The sequence below is a fragment of the Argiope bruennichi genome, chromosome 8 (assembly GCF_947563725.1).
Source record: "Argiope bruennichi chromosome 8, qqArgBrue1.1, whole genome shotgun sequence".
Classification (NCBI taxonomy): Eukaryota; Metazoa; Arthropoda; class Arachnida; order Araneae; family Araneidae; genus Argiope; species Argiope bruennichi.
In genome coordinates, this window is record NC_079158.1 from 105377627 (window position 1) to 105395475 (window position 17849).

General features: G+C 24.0%; 1 protein-coding gene across 4 annotated transcripts in view; it reads right to left on the minus strand.

The window, feature by feature from the left end:
- LOC129981204 (muscle-specific protein 300 kDa-like) overlaps positions 1-17849 on the minus strand; it is a 293675-nt gene that overhangs the window by 1391 nt on the left and 274435 nt on the right. For all 4 annotated transcript variants that reach the window (XM_056091946.1, XM_056091947.1, XM_056091945.1 and 1 more), the window contains 15 exons: positions 17480-17800; positions 15960-16274; positions 15246-15406; positions 14350-14512; positions 13896-14083; positions 12791-12947; positions 9328-9642; positions 9059-9232; positions 6029-6230; positions 5427-5578; positions 5198-5324; positions 3707-3912; positions 3454-3576; positions 2205-2414; positions 603-818 (listed from right to left, as the gene is read on the minus strand). In XM_056091946.1, the coding sequence (XP_055947921.1) occupies positions 603-818; positions 2205-2414; positions 3454-3576; positions 3707-3912; positions 5198-5324; positions 5427-5578; positions 6029-6230; positions 9059-9232; positions 9328-9642; positions 12791-12947; positions 13896-14083; positions 14350-14512; positions 15246-15406; positions 15960-16274; positions 17480-17800 (3030 nt within the window). The remainder of the gene's footprint in view (positions 1-602; positions 819-2204; positions 2415-3453; positions 3577-3706; positions 3913-5197; positions 5325-5426; positions 5579-6028; positions 6231-9058; positions 9233-9327; positions 9643-12790; positions 12948-13895; positions 14084-14349; positions 14513-15245; positions 15407-15959; positions 16275-17479; positions 17801-17849) is intronic.

A 17849-nucleotide genomic window follows, 5' to 3' on the forward strand; every position in this document is an offset into this window, starting at 1 on the left:
TTTGATGCAAATAAATATTCAGTATTTTTTTGTGCAAGTATTGTATGCATGTATTATCATTTGCATTTCAGAATATAGGTAGATATTTTAAATAATTAACATATGATAATCTAATAATAAGCATAAAAATCTCTTCAAAACTAGCCAAAATAATTTATTAATAGCAATGTTTTTATTTATGTTTACATTGAAACTTACTTGCATAATAGGAATACTTTTAGTTTTTAAAACTCATTTAATTAAATAATTTAAAAGTGAAGTGCACTGAAAGTAGCAGAATTAAAAGCAAATAACAACAAAGAAACACACCTTATAATGGCAAACATTTCTCTAATTTCCTCCTGATTTTATTGTATTATTTAGCAAATAATATACAAACTTAATCTAACAGTGTTGAATTATAATAACTTATTTTTATATAAGTAATCTAAAGGTCATTAAAATTATAATGTTATTCAGTAGCAGCATTTAAAGTAATATAAAGCATTGATTCTTTCTTATAACTAAGTAAAGAAGTATTGATTGTATAAGTTGTTTTAAAGAATATTTTTTATTATTAATGACAATAAACATGAACAGTAGTAGAGTAACATCATACTTACCATGCGGCTTGTTAATAATGCTGAAAGTGATGTTAATATATTGGTGCATTCTAGCAACAGACACTGCGAAAGGGTCAATATTGAATGCAACCTTGACTGCATTTCAATAATTCCTTCATTTGAAATTGAAAGCTCTTTATCTTGGAAAAGGTGTCCAGATATGTTAAGTAATGTCTCGATTCTCTGAGAACAATTTTCTAACTGTTGCTTTAGGGCCTGTAAAAGTTTATAAGTTTAAATATGTTAAAAATTCAATAATGAGTATTATAAGAAAAATTAAATTGTCAATTGAAGAAATGCATATAATTTATAGAAAGAGATGCATATAATTAGACTTCTCATATTTATTCTACTCGAATATTGTCAATCAAAAATGTTATGCAACATTTAATTTTATATTAAAAGTTGCATATTATATATATATATATATATATATATATATATATATATATATATATATATATATATATATATATATATAAATTTAATCTTTTTATTGGGAAATAATTCTTTAAAAAATTAATAAACAAGTATAAAAACAAATGTTTTTGTGTGCTCACATATCAAGCATTTAAAGAGCAAGAATTTTAACATTCTTTATTTTCTTATCAAATATATGTGGCATTTATGATACTCTAGACTACATTCATAGAATAGAACAAAATGCATGCTATGATTCAAAACTTCACAGGATATGATTTCCAATCAAATAATTTCTAACACTTATATCTACTCAAATAATTTCAGACACTTATAATAGGGGCAAATATCAAACTTTGATTCAAACTTAAAAGACATTTTTGCCATCAATAAATAGCCTTATTATCAATGAAATTAATAAAATGTTTATTACATCAGGTTTTTTTTTTTTATACAAATTGGACCTCTCTGATAGCTCATTATGCATCAATTGCAATGAAATCAACAACACTTTGCACATCCTGTAAAAACGCTCAAAATATTCAGCATACAGAATTGCACTCTGGAAAAAACTTTGCAAGTACTGCAAACGAACATTCCATTTTCCTTTTTTTTCTCCCAAGCTCTTGCCAATAAAGCATTTTCATTCCATCTCTGAAGTACTTTGATATGAATTAACTGCAACTTTTTGGCATCCAGTGTATGAGAGCCCTTGTTGCTAGTGCTTTAAATTCAAAATTTTAAAAAATGCACCAGTACATGAAATACATTAAATAAGGAGCTAGCTAGTGCTTTGTTTAGCTATTTAAAGACAGAAATAAAATCTATTTTATATTACAAATAAACAATCAAATACTACAGAGAAAGCTTACTTTAATGTATTTAAAATTTAAAAAAAATGCAATTATTGCCAAATAAAAATTTTAAAAAACTGAAAAATGTATTTTTCAATTTTGAAAATCGAAAAAAAAAAAAAAAAAAAAATTAAATAGTTAACATCCTTATTATCGACACAAAATATTTTATTCCATTTCAGTATAATAATGTAATTTTTATGCATTCATTTATTTTCATAACCTAAGCAAAAGAATCAATTAATTAAAACCAGTAACATTATACAAGATTTTTATTTCTGTTGTGGATTCAGATATCATTTATATTATCGAGTGTGTATTTACTTACATAAATTTCAGTATGTTGTTTATGCAGGAATGGAGTTGTACATTCATCACTCAAATCCACAGACTGAATTTTTTCTTTAGAATCTTCAAGCCAAAGTTCCATTTCAGATATTGTGCTACAAAATTCAGAACTTTGAAGAAATTCAGTTTGCAGTCTATTTTGCCATTCAAGAGCAACAGAACAAAGTTTTTCCCAGTGATTATTTACAGCCTAGAGTGAAAAAAAAAAGAAGACAATATTTTAAGAACACTATTAAATAATAAAATATCATTCTTGAATTCACAGTTTCTCAAATATAAAGCTTATTTTTTAAGCTTGTAGATGACAACTTTTATACTGATTTCATTATATAGTTCCTAATTTTTGAATTAATATAGTACATATGTTTAAGTGCAGCAAAATTCCAACTCTTCAAATCCATTTTGAAGAAAACTAGTACAAATTATTTATGTATTATGTCATAAAACCTTCACGCTTAATTTAATTTATAGTTTTTTAAAGTAAATTTTACATTATTTATATATTTCATGTTTGATGAATTTATTTCATGAATTATGCTTGACACTTATATATAATTTCTGAGCTTTATCTAATCAGCTTATTTTCTGTATACCTAAATCAGCTTATGCTCATTTAATCTAATAATTAGGTTTTCTATTCTAATTGCATTTTTGATATGCATATTTCAGTTTAGCAAAACTAATAACTAAAATGAAAATGACTAAAAGTATTACAATAATTGTTTTTGTTAATAGTTTCTTAACCACTAACAGGGCTAGAGAAACCAGATTCATCAATCTTTTTTTTACACAAAACAGAGTCAACAATATGGGAGTTGCAGATACCAGCAAAATAGATTAAAAAAATTACATAATTTCCTGTAATATTAGGGAATCTATATTTTCAGAATAATATTTAATAGTGACTTTAATTTATTCCAAATAACACTTACAAATTTATTTACATATAATAAAATGTATTTAAATTTTTGTTGATATAAATTGTAAGCTTAAAAAATATTTTTCTAGACTTATTTATCAGTAATGAAATTAATTTAATAAAAGTTAAGTGATTCTTTTCATGATTTTATCACAAAAGAATTAAGTAATTTCAATAATATTGATGCAGTAGAATAATTAAATTATTACTTGGTGAAACTAACAAGTGGGATCAATTAGATGAGAAAATTTAATTCTGAAATAATTTAGAATATTTTAGATGACAAAATTAATTATATATAATATCTTACCTTCAATTTTTCGTCTACAGCTGCTAGATTGTCTTTTGATGCAGATGATGATATAAATTTTTGCCCAGTCACATTCAGAGCAATAATAGTTTTCTTTTGCTTACTAATTTGTGAAATCAATTCCTGCAGAGATAAATATAACTTCCAATTAAGAGCATGATATATTATAAAAAACGAATAAAAATATATCTTTAACCGATAAAAATTTTAGTTTCATAAAAAAAAAAATATTCATTTGTACCACATGCATTACCTCATGTCTTTGTAAAAAGACAATGAACTTTTCAAAATCAGCATCAGCAATGGATTGTGATGTCTGAGAATCCAAAGTATCAAGTAACCATTTTTCAATCTCTTGAAGTTCATTAGAGAATTGTTTCCATTTTTTGGCATTTTCAAGTGCTCGGAATTCTTTGTTGAGAGTGGCAGCTTCAATTTTTTCCCAACGATTCAGCATATCTGGGGGAAAAAAATAATCTACATGTAGTATAACAGTGTACCAAATTAAATAAAAAATTTACTAACAAAAATTATTTTATTGCTAGATTCAGTAATAAACTATCTCAAGTACTTCTAGGAATTTTGCAACCAATCCTTTTCTGAATGATGATAGTTTTAAAAGATTCAGTGTTAAACATGTTGTAATAAATAAAATAAGTCAATAAATAAGATTATTTTACTACAATGTTATAAATTTTATTTGTTTCATTCTCCTTGTTTAAATGTAAAGCAATGAGGTCCAGATCATGGGGAAAATAATAAAAGTACTATTTTGCATATAAATATTTTTGTAGCTTGTTTGATATTTTAAATAAAACCTACACCAATGTAATACTTTTTAAAATATGAATTGTGTATTAATTTTTTCATATAAAAATATCATGGAAAATCTAACTTAATAAGGTTATTTTTTTTAATATTTCTCTCCTTTATCTATAGTTTATAATGAAGTCTATATAGTTTATGTTCAAAGGAACTGAATATATTAAATTTTTATATTAAAAACTCTAGTAAGAAGCCAAAACCTTTTCCTTTTGTAAGATTAAAAAAAAAAAAAAAAAAAAAAGGTAAGTTTAAATTTTGGGTGGAATATTCACATCTTAATTAAACTGTTGATAACCTTAGTATTAACCTTTAAACTACAGATTTTTAAAAAATATTTTACTTTTTATTTTCCAAGAAATTTAAAAGAATAAATTCTAAATAAGACAAATTTACTATTCAAATTTTTTCTGAGAATTTTGAAACCAGAGGCTTGAGACATTATAGTCTCATAACAGAAAAAAAAACTTCTATAAAAAATACTTCAACTAATTTTAAAATAAGAGAGCATGTATATTTCTCATTTGTAATCAAAGATCTAAAAAATATAAACTATCTAATAAATCATTAAGAATTAATTCACTTTCCTATTTTATCAAATATACAACTGTTATCATTTAATCATTTTGGTGCATATTTATTTGAAAAACTTTTCATATTTGAAATGCATTTCATTGTAGAGGTATATAAAAGCAGTATATTTTATACAAGAATTGATTTATTTCATATTATTCATGCTATATACTCTTGCGTGATATTGAGATAACTTAAAACAATTAATATTACAAAAAAATTAAACAAACATAAATAAATTCAAATGAATGCATGACATTCGGATTCAAGACATTAAATATGACTTTAAATATACCCAAAGAGTTAAAAATTATTTATTTATTTGATAAAATATACTTCTAGTTTTTACCTTCAGTTCGATGTTGTATATCTATTTCACTGAATTTGGAACTTTTATCAGATGGTCTTTCAGAAAACAGCTGATTCAAATGTTGAATAACGTCAATGCTTGATCTACAAGCAGCTAAGAGGCGAGCCTGAAACAGAAAATATTAATCAATGGATTTTATAAGCCAAATATTGTTTTTAGTTGATTATCAGAATGAAAGTAATACAAGCAATACAAATTTTATTCTTACATAATTAGGAGCAGTGCTATCATTGGTTCCACAAGGTGTTGGTTCAGAGAGTACGGTTTCAAGAGAATCTATACGGTCTTCAGCTTCTTCAAGGGCTGCTAATAAATCTTTAATAAATTCAGCTTCATCATGTCCAGCTTCACTTGCTTTTCCTGTATATAAAAGAAACAAAATCATTATAAAAATTGATAGACAATTAATATTTAGTATAATATTTCTTTTTGGACTGTGAGAAATGTTACTAAGAAACTTCATGAATTTATTCCTTATATAAAATACATATTACTGTCAAATTATATAGAGATGTAGAAACTACAGATAGAGCAGCATGATATATCTTCTGGTTTATCTGCTTCACTAAAATTAAATTAAGAGATCTAAGAATTACACTTATAAGATTGTTAGATTGAATTTCTATAAATTAAATATAAAATTTTAGAATGCATTTATAATATAAAATCAATTTAACATTTAGATTCCATAATAACAAAAGACTATTTCAGTAATTAATAGGCCTCAGAACAGCATTAAAAAATATTTTTGCATAAATTACATTGAATTCATTATCTTAAAAATATTCTTAAGAAGTAAAAAGCACTTACTTGTAGTAGTTATTTTTTTGCCTTCAGTTAAATTTTTCTGATAAGATGATGATGTTACTTCATCAGAATCTTTGCTTGAAGTAGCCAGAATGGAATCCGTTTCGAAATTGTCTGCACTGCTGGAAATGCCATCATCATCGGCAGTAAATGATGAACTAGCTGTTTGTTGGAATAAATCTTCGCTTTTCTTTGCTTTAATGTTCTGCAAAAATAAAAATAAAAAATAGATTTATTGTCTATATGCTTAAAAATATTAAAATTAAAAAAAAAAAAAAAATTGAAACAATGAATAATTCAAGGCATAAATGTGTGTTCTATAAATTTATTCTTAAAAAGTAGAGTACATCATAGTCCTAAACTAGTCGAAGTTCTGGAAATGAATTTTGATTAGAAAAAATATGGTTTTTGAATATGGTTTTACTTTTAAAATATTATAATACAATTAAAATAAAACAAAATATGCAAATAGTAGAAATTATTATTTTAAATAAAATCTTGGTTAAATTCATAGAAGAATATTTTACAATTTTTTCCTATGGAAAAGTATTCCATATTTTTGTTTTTCTTGGAAAATTTTCTCCATGAAAATATATCATAATTTATTGACTAGATTCAAGGATATTTTTGCCTATTAGATGTTGATTTATGAAAAATCATTCTGTCCAAAAACAGGTTAAAAAGAGATAAACAAGGGGAAGGCATGAGGTTGAAAATTTAGTTCGGTGATGAGATTTGGTATAATTTACATACATACATACATTTAAAATGATCATCCACAAAAATATTAAAACGCAATGGCCAGTGATTTTCGAGAAAATGGCCCTGAAACTTTCTGTATAGTTTATATATTAATAATAAGCACCCGTTGCCGAACCGGGAGTAGTACAGTGGTTAAAGCATTGGCATAAAATTATGCAGACCCGGTTCGATCCTGGGCTAGCATTTTTGGCTTTTTTTTTTCTAATTTATTCCAAATTAATTTCGCAATTTACAAACAGTTTTAATTAATATGTTTCTTTCATTTTTTCTGCAAAAGAAAAAAAAAATTATTCTTGTAATTCTTAGATTAAAATTTAATTTTTAGAAGAAAAATAATGATAAATATGGATTTATTAAGTATTTTTAGTATTTCAGTATTTTATTAAGTATTCAAAATTACTTAAATTAAATTAACTTTTTAAAGATGGTTTCAATTAATATGATATTAATCTTTATATAGAAAAATAAATCACTTAATACCCAAATTATAATTTTTTAAAGAAAATTAAGATTTGAATGTGTTTTACTTTAAAAAAATAATTGAATTAAAATTACAGACAGTTTTAATTAATATGTAACTCTTTAATCAATCAAAAACGAAGTGGTGTTTTAAAAATAAATCATCTTCAAAAATAAATATTCATTGAATTAATACTTGTGTTATAATTTTATTTTTTAAACACGAAAAATAATTACCTATTTAACTTAAATGATGATAAATGTTAATTAAATTACAGACATCATACAAATTTTTCATTAATTTTTATTACATACTAGAAACAGAATGGAAATTATCGTAAAAACATTTCATACAAGTTACATATATTTTTACATTTTGTAAAATTCCTAAATAATGATTAACCACAAGAGAAACCTTAAAGGAATCGATAAAAAACAGCTTCATTTACCTTCAAAAAATAATTGTTTTTCTTCAGAAAATCGGGCATCGCACAAAGCATATAGTATAATGTTTCTAAAAATTTTGAACCATCTGCCTATGCATTCCATAACTTAACACCTGCTTTCTACTTTTTCTTTTCCATTATTAACATTTTGAATGTTTGCTGATATCATTTTATTTCTTTCAGCTGCTCTCTTTAATTCCCGATATAAATACATAAATATTAATTCGTTGAGTTATAACAAATAATATACCTTTACTAAAACCCAAAAATTTAAAACTTTTAATTACAATAGAAATAGTTGTTTTGAAATATTTTTATAGTTAAAATTGGATTTATAATTAGTTGAACACTTGAAAATTAAATTATAGTTATAATTCATGAACAATATATATGAACATAATTATTTTTCTTTTAAAATATATGCTATAACTTATGTATTAAGAGAAAATACATTTATACTTTCCATATAAAAATGAGTATCATATTAATTGAAACCATCTTTAAATTGTTAATTTAAGTAATTCTCAATATTTAAAAAAAATATTCAGCATTCATTCTTATTATTATTTTTCTTTTTAAAGATAAATTATAGTCCAAGAATTACGAGAATAAATATTTATTTTTGCATAAAATGTAAAAAACAAACATATTCATTAAAATTGTTTGTAAATTGTTAAATTAATTTAAAATAAACAAAAAAAAAATGCTAGCCCAGGATCAAACCCTGGAATGCAATGCCTTAACCACTATACTAGTAATGAGTTCGGCAACGGCGACTCATTACTAGTATATAATATTGAGTATATGCAGATAGTTTGAGGGCCATTGCACTTTAATATTTTCATGAATGAATATTCAAAATGTATACTACCATTATACAAAATTTCATCCTAAACTGAATTTTGAAAAAAACTTGTGCCTTCTCCTTGAAAGACAATAAAATAAGTTAGGCTTCAATTAGGTCTCATTCATAAGTTTTATTTTGTCTATTCTTATGATTAATTATAACATTTTTATTAGATAGTTGATTGTTCAACAAACATAAGAGTATTTTTGAACAGTCAATAGAAATAATTGATTTCTAATTGATAATTTGAAATGTTTCTAACAAAACAATAAATTTCTTTATTTAATAGTAAAAAAAAAAAAAAAAATAATAGAGAAAACGATTTTTTCCACAATTTTGGTAAAAAAAGTTGTAGCCAAACAGCTCAAAAGGATTTATATTACATAAAAATTAAAAATGTTTTTAAAAAAATTTATGCTACAGGGTATAGTCATAATTTCTCAATAGGAATGAGATGTTTTCATATTCTTTCATAATGCATGTACATACAAATGCAATTTTATTATTCTAAAATATTACCTTTGAAACTGAATCTCTGTAATTCTGTAGACATCCATACACTTCAGCCCAATATTTTTCAATCTCTTCCATTTGATGGTTTATTTCTGCTGCAGAACACTGACTTTTTTGCTTAAGGTTATTTGCTAGAGCTTTGTATCTTTCCAGAGCATTTTCATGATGTACAAAATCATTCTGGAATTGTAAAAAATAAAACATTTATAAGAAAAAAAAATACCCTGATAAATTATTATAAAATTGCTTCATTTAAAAATAAAATTTCAACATACCATGATAGAGTCACACTCAGACTGACTAAAAGTGTTGTTATGTTCCAATTCAGTTATCTTTATATGAGTTTCAGTTAAAAAGAGATGCAGATGTTCATGAAGTTGGTCATAATCAGCCCACAACTGTAGGATGTTATTGAGAACAGTAAGTATATCACAGACTTTTTGATAAAGAACACGCCATCGATCATTTAGCAACAAAACTCTATTTTTCAAGCAATTATTTACATCCAGCTCCTCTTTAGCAGTTTTGTGGTATACAGCATTGACGTTATGTAGAAGATTAATGTCATCTTGGAAATTGTGTTTCAAGCTCTAGAGAAAGAATATAAGATAAATTGATCAGGATAATTAGTAAGAGTGAAATATTTATTAATATCTTGAGTTTAAAAAATTGGCAAAAATAGCAAGAACAATCCAAATAATAACAAAACAAACAAACAAAAAATTGCTAGAAATGCAATTGAAATAAATGTGAGATTTTTTTAATTTTTAAAAAATATTTCTACAGTCAAAAATTAGAATGCAGCAGAATAATTTTTTAAAATCCTCTTTTTATAAGTATGATGCAACTATATGTAAATCATATAACTAATAATAAAATTTAGAAGTTAATAATAGTAAGACGTTTTTATTTTCCATCCATTTTTCATAAACAATAACAATCTTTTTTTAATAGAAAAGAAATTACAAAGTATACTAAAGTGGTACTTGTGTTTTAACCATATATCAGCAAATAGTCACCACTGAATTGGTATCTTATCTAATAATAATCGTGTTTATTGTTATAATTTTTAGTGTAAAACAATTAGATGTATATATAAAGAAACAAAACATTTGAAGATATATAAATTGCAGCTGAAATGTATAATTAAAAAAAATGTTTTATAAATAATTTCACTTTAAAAATAACACATTTCCCATAAATGATTCGTAAATATATTAAAGAACAATTCTACAAAAATTTATTTTGTTATATCGCTTAATGAAAAGAAATCGTAACCATATTTTAAAATAGAAGACCAATTTAATTTGATTAAAAAAATGATAAAACTAAAGGATATGGTACAGATTTTTTGCCAATCTCGATCAAATCATGTAAACAATGCAAACTATAATCAGGTTAATTAAGAAGAATATTTTATTAATAAGAATATTTTATGATAATAGTTATAAAACAAGAAATTCTAAAGACTTTAAGTTAATTATTAATACCAATAATATAAAAAATATTGCTAAGATAATGAAATTTAAAAGAATACTGTACTAATTAATTTTTAATTAATTATTAACACATTTTAATATTCCTTTTAATGCTTACCTTTTTTCACAAAGAATGTTTCCGAAATAATAAATATTGTAAGTGATGCCAGATTTGAATTATAAAATATTTAAGTAGAAAAATAGTATAATTGTTCATGAGAAAATTTTTTGTACAGCAACATTTAAAATTATTTTATACAGTGAAATGTAACACTGATATATGGTTGACTTTAATGACATCAAGTGCAACTTCACTGATATTTTACACCTATTATTCAGGTTCTATTATCTTAATATATAAAGCGTAGATAATTTGTTTTAGCCATGATTTTTTTTTATTTCAAACAATTTTCTTGATATTTTAATTTAAACAGCAACAACAAAAAAATCGTTTGCATTTAGAAAATAATACGAGTTGTTGTTGTCTTTAAACATTTTTCATGAAGTAAGCCAGGACATAAAACCACAAGGCTTTTTTTTTTTTTTTGGCTAAATGTGAGAATAACATACAGTTTTCAAATGTTGCTCTAAATTTGAATATTTTAATAACGACGATCATCAAAGCTCTTTTCGAAAGATACGATGAATTGCTAATTTTGTGATAGGGTTGTATCGTATTCTAAGGTGTCGTTAATTAAAAAAAATAAATAAATATTGGCTTTTATTATCATATGACAACATAATGCTGTTTTGGTTTGGGGTTTTTGAAGCCTCAAAATGCATGGGTAGAAAATTGCCGATTTGTAGCTTTTGAGACATTAATTTTTCGTTTTAAGGATTATTAAAAAATGATAAAGAAGGTTGTGACATTTGGCACCTTAACACCAACAAGTTACAACTTGGCGAGAATGTCCACCATGTATCCGATTCTCCTGTCTGGTCAATAAAGGGGAGGATCGTAAAAAGTTATCGCCTCAAGAAGCACAGAGAAGAAAATGGGAATGAACGTGAAAGTTATATATAATAATATAATTTTATTATAATTTTTAATATTTCTTGCTGGCAAATAAAGTTTTGGATTTTGAACAATTTTGACACGAAAAAAAAAAAAAAACGTTTTTTTCTAAATATCTACACATGCGTAAGTTGTTAACCACGTAATAGTTTAAACCGTTTTTTTATTTGAAAAAAAAAAAAAAATTCTGGCCTCGAGAAAAAAAATGTTAGAACTCGATTGATTTTGTGATGATCAAAAACGATCGCTTTTCTAAATACTTTTTCAAATGCAAAAAACAACAAAAACATTTTTTTTTGTAGCTTCCTCTTGCGACCTGGTCAGATAAATATCGAATCATATTTATTTTCGTGCCATTATTATAAAAAATAAAAATTCTGCACAAATAAATTACACCAAGAATAACACAACAAAAAAGTCTGGACTTATTTTTAAAAATATATTTTAAAAAGTTTTAAGCCCGAATTAATACAAAATTCTTTATTTTAAGCACATATACTAACGCACATATGTTAGTCACAAAAATACAAAACTTTGGTAAATTTTGTTGATGAACAGATAAAAAACAATATAATATAAATGATAACATCTACATTTTGATCTTTGATCTATCTATTATATCCTACAATATAATATAAATGATAAATAACTTTACGGATTCTGTCTATAGCAAATATAATATTTTACATTTAAAAGAAGATCAAACAAGGGGGAAAAAATCGCAACACTTAGACTTAAAAAAAAAAAAGGATAATTATTCAATTTTCACTTTTATCACATTCACAAGATAAGCAGAATGCTTTACGCTTTACATTCTAAGAAGTACTTTTGTTTCAGTACTATAAATGTATAAGTTTAATTTGGCTAAACAAATTAATGACATTAGTTTATAAATTTATGTAAATATCTTAATATACTTTTTTGCTAAAAGTGTGCATTTTAATGCATGTTACAATATTTTTGATTTACCCCTCATGACCTTAAATTCAAGTTAAAATTTACATTGTAAAAACCAAGAGTCATTTTATATGAAATCATATTAAGAACTTTTTCTATGGTTTCCCAATTTTCAGAATTTATTTTAAAACTGTATTGTATTTATTAAATGTAACTAGGTTAAAACTAATATTTAAACTATAAATATGTACAAATAAAATATATATAAAACAAAATTTTCTTTTTCAATTAGACAACTTTATTCACACTATATAGAATTATTAGTTAAAAAAATAATAATTTACAAACCTCAAATATTTTGATTCCTTCCAAATATACGCTTCTAGGGTGATCTTTTTCAACATAATCGATTTCAGATGCAATCTTCTCCCTTGAATCTAACCATTCTTCAAGGCCATTCAATAAAGTCAAAATATTTTTCCAAGACATCTTTACATTTGTAAGACTAAAAAATAAAAGATATATTGTAGAAAATGTGTTATTTAGTATATTATTTGCTTTACAAAGTTTTTAAATGAAAAAAGCAATTAAATGAACTCTTTTAAATATACTTCCCAATCAGTACTTAAAAAAAAAAAAAAAGAAAATTCAATTTTGCCATAATGAAATAAAATTGTATACACGCCTTAAAAACCAATATTTCATTCATTTGATAAAATGAGTTTTAGATTTATTAGCGGAGGATTTAGGCACCTTGTGCTCCAACATCTTGCAACAAGGCTCCTTTTTTTAAAATAAATTTTTCACTTTAGTTCCGCATCTAAGCGCTTTTAATTTAATAAACATGTTATTTTTATTTTAGCAATTTTTTTATTTCCTAATTTTACAAAAACATTATTTATTTATTTATTATGACATCTACATTTACACACAAATATTATTTTAACAGACACTCGATGTTTATAAATACTGTATAAATAAGTGTACTGTATATATATAAAATATAATAAGCACTTAATGAGATATAGGAATCTAAATCAATTATATTTGATGAAATATTGATATTATCTGAATTTTTTATAATTTATAGAATTCGTATTTTTTTATTCATTTATTTATTTTGGAAACGGGCAACCAATTTTTTTAATTAACTTGTTTGATATTCTCACCCAGTAGCTCAAAGTAGCTAGCTAACTAGGCTGGTTACTTGGAAATTCCAGTAAGATTTATGTCATATTAATAAAATTAAAATAATTAATTAATAGCAATGTAAGAAAAATCAACAAGTAAAGTAAGACATGCAGCATTGTAAGACTTTTATGTCCTTAAATTAGAATTTGCATTATTATTACATTTTTATATATTTTTCTTCATCCATTATACTTATTATCAAGTGAACCAAGGGAGAAAAATAAAATGATCAGAAATATAATAATTTAGAAAATTTACTCACTATAGGTATCTTTCTGAAGCTATGGCTTTAATTAACGCCCATTTACTTAATATTTTTTGAGTAGAATGCTGGAAAAGACATCTGTCGGTTGTGTAAGAAAATGCATCTGGCTGTGAAACTAATTCATCAGTATCTTTTGTTAAAGCTTCAATACTCTGATTTTGACGTTGAATTTCATTTTGATGAGTCTAAAGATAAATAATAAAATCGACAAATTTAAAATCTAGTTAATCTTATTCTTACTTCAAAAACATTCATACAAAATACTATAAAATAAGGGGGAAAAAAACAATTTTAACACATTTTTTTGGAAAAAATAAATTGTCATTCTTTTATACAATTACTGAACTTTTATAAATGTTTTATTTATTTTGAAAACAGTAATAGTTTCTCATTTAGAAGTAAAGAATACAATATGCACAAACTAAGCATCCAATTACAAAGAAGGATTTACCTCCAAAGCTTGGATCAAGCCATCGACATCTTTCAAAGATACATCAGTAAACTGGATTGGGTCATTCAGAAAATTTTCTGTATTAGTTAAAAACTCATCAATTTTTTCTTGAAGTAAAATTGCCCTCTTCTTTTGTGCCAAAATATTTTGTAATGTTTGATCTCTATAGACAATAAAAAATAAATATGATAAATAAAAAAAAGTATGATATCATAAAAGATAATTTATAGATAGTTTAGTTTGATAATATCCAAACAGCAAAATGCAAGAATAATTATTAAAAGTATATGTCATAATTTAATAAATTCAGCTATAACAATTATATAGTATTCTTTATAAAAGGATAAACTAATCTGGAAACGAAAACTTTAAAAGTAACAGATAATACAATTATTACAATCCAGTTTCAAAATAAAAGAAATTTCTTTTTAAATCTAGTGAAATAAAAGGTCTGAAATCAAGTATTAAAAAATTAATAAAGTCCATAAATTTTTTAAACAATTAAATAAAAATATATTCTATCACTAGCTTAAGATGCTATTTAACAATAAATTCAATCAAATTATTCAAATGTTTTGGTAATTTATATTTATTTTGTATGAAAATATAAGAAAAATCTTTTCAATTCTTCATGTTATATCACAATGAATGCAAAATCTGATTTTCTATCGAAAAATTAACAAATATTTCTGTATTCATTTAGAAAAAGATTAAATATAATATTTAGACTATTCTCCCTTTTAAATGCATTTTTATTAAACAAAAAAAAAAAGCGAATTTTTTAAAACTTTGTTAAATGTAATAGTTTAATTAATAATTAAATAGTTTAATTTAATAGTTTAAATTTTTTTAAACTTTTAAATTAATTTTTTAAAAATATAATAAAAGACAATTACCTTGAATCAATTAAAGATAATGTTCTTGAAACGTTTGTAGAACAGGATGAGATGGCACTAGATATAAATTCAGATTTTTCTTTGTTTTCTTCAAGTGATTGTCCTATTATGATTATTTCCTGAAGGAGTTTGGAATTTTCTTCTGCCTCGTTCTTTATATACTAGAACGAAAAAAAAAAAAAAAAAAAGGATGAATGAATAAAACAAATCCTTATTGATTCGTATATATAATAATATTGACTATCTTCCTTTACAAAATAATAATAATTTATCTAATCAAATACTGCTTTTCAGACACAACAATAAACTAAAAATAATGAAAGAATCATAATATAATGCAAATCCCTTTATTAAAAATTCAAATCATGCTGCGACTCAAAAGAAATATATGATACAAGATGAACACAACATTTAAATTATTAATAATAACATTTAAATTATTTGTAATACTAAAAAGAATTAAATTATAAAAAAACTGCTTATTTACTTATTATAATAAATACACATTATAATTCATCAGGATCTTTAAAAATCATTAAAAAACTAATAATACTGAGTTCCAAAAGAGAACTTACTTCCACTTTATGCTATGTATATTTAATGTAAAGTAACAGAAATTAACTGTATTAAATTTTATATACCTAAATATATATTAATAATACTTGAAAATAATAAATAAAATTTGAATATAAAATAAAGAATGGCAAAACTTACCAACTGTAACTTTTCTTCTATACTTTCCGGTGATTCCTGATAATTCCGACTTATTTTAGTTTCAGTTAAATCATTCCATTTCAGAAGAGTTTTATACATTTCTAAGAATTTTTGGTTTTCCTCAGATGCTTCTGAAAGTAGGCTATACTTAGCAGCATACTGTTCGAATAAGTAGCTTAGAGCTTCGGCAATATCTTTTTGTGTTGTAATTTGTAGGTAATAATCACAACAAAATATGCTGCCATCCAACTGTCTGAGCTGGCTTTCAAGTTCATTTAGTTTCACAATTATATCTTTTACTTTTTGAAGCTCGACCTAAAGGAATAAAAAACTTCAGAAAAATTCTGCAAAAATGTTAATATTTATTAGCATTAGAATCCATTATAAACGAAATTAAATATAATATTAATAATTATTGATATACACATAAGATATCAGAATATACACATTAAGAATAAATTTAATAGTTGGTTAGATGAATTGAAGCTTCTATACTAAGCCTATGAAAAGTGTACTTGTAAAATTATTGTGAGCGATGGAAGATTTAAAAATAATTTCTAATATAAGTTTATATTTCTACTATTGGTTATAAATCTTACCAAGAAAGTATGATAATTTTTAATATTCAAATATTTATTATGACTGAACATGGATCTACAGGCATAGAAAATAATCCATGCCTGTAGATGTCCAATGTATGGCAAATGTCCAATCCATGCTTTCAGCTTGGATTAGATAGAAAATATAATGAACTATTTTAATTTATATGGAATTATTTGATTTTTTAGAATTATAAACATAACATAGAATTTTCTTAATTTTAATGAAAGGTTCTGTCACTTTCATTATATGAACATTTCATTGGTAAAATGCAGAACAGATTAGATTAGTTTAAGGCCATGTTACAATCTGAAAAACATATGAAATTCCATGCGACAGGAAAAATATATTTTCTAGTCTTATGAAACAACAAAATTATTTTTCATAAATGTATATTCATAACATTCATGATAATGTCTCACAAAAGAACATTTTTCATCCATTTTTGAAAATGTAAAACTTTTTTTTTTATTTCTCTCCTTTGTTTAAGTTTATAAATTCTGAGACTGATATGAATATTTGTAATGATTCACGAGGTAAGTGTTTTGTTTTCTGCAATGTATAATCCAAGTTAAGAAAAAAGCTTTAAATCTTTGGTTATATATATATATATATTATATATATATAATTATAAACCATTTTCAGAATTTTAAATCTTTAACTACTCAAGTTTAATTTGATACTTTAGTTAAAGTCAATGAAACAATGCAGCAATTTTCTTTTACGTGAAAATTATAAGGGAGCTAGAAAATAAAGAAGCTAGCATGACCATTATCAATCCGATATTACAAGAAGCAGTTTATCACTGAAGAATTGATAAATATAATACAGGAATTTTATTCATCGAATAATTTTTTTTTATTTCTTACTGCAAATAAAGAAAAAATAATATTTTCTTGACAAAAATATAAAATGTATACCTGGGTTTCTTGAAGTTTATCTTTCAGTGTTTCAGTAGGCATTGAAATCATTTTATGCACAAAAGAGAATACAGTAGCCAAACGGTCCTTAACCGTAACCAATTCACATTCAAACTCTTTGAAGTTAAAATGAGCCTCTTTTAGCTGCTTCAAAACTTTTTTCAGTAAATCTGCTTGTTGCTGACTTGTTTCTTGTAGATTTGAAATTTCTTTTAACAGATTATTTCTCGCAATAGAACTAACAGTTACACCAAGTTCTTCAGCAATTTCTTTTGCTTTTTCTGTCATGGAAGAAAACATTTCTTCTTCATTGATAAGTTTCTGAAAAAATATAATCAAAATGTTTAGTTAAACAGAAAAGGATTGCCTA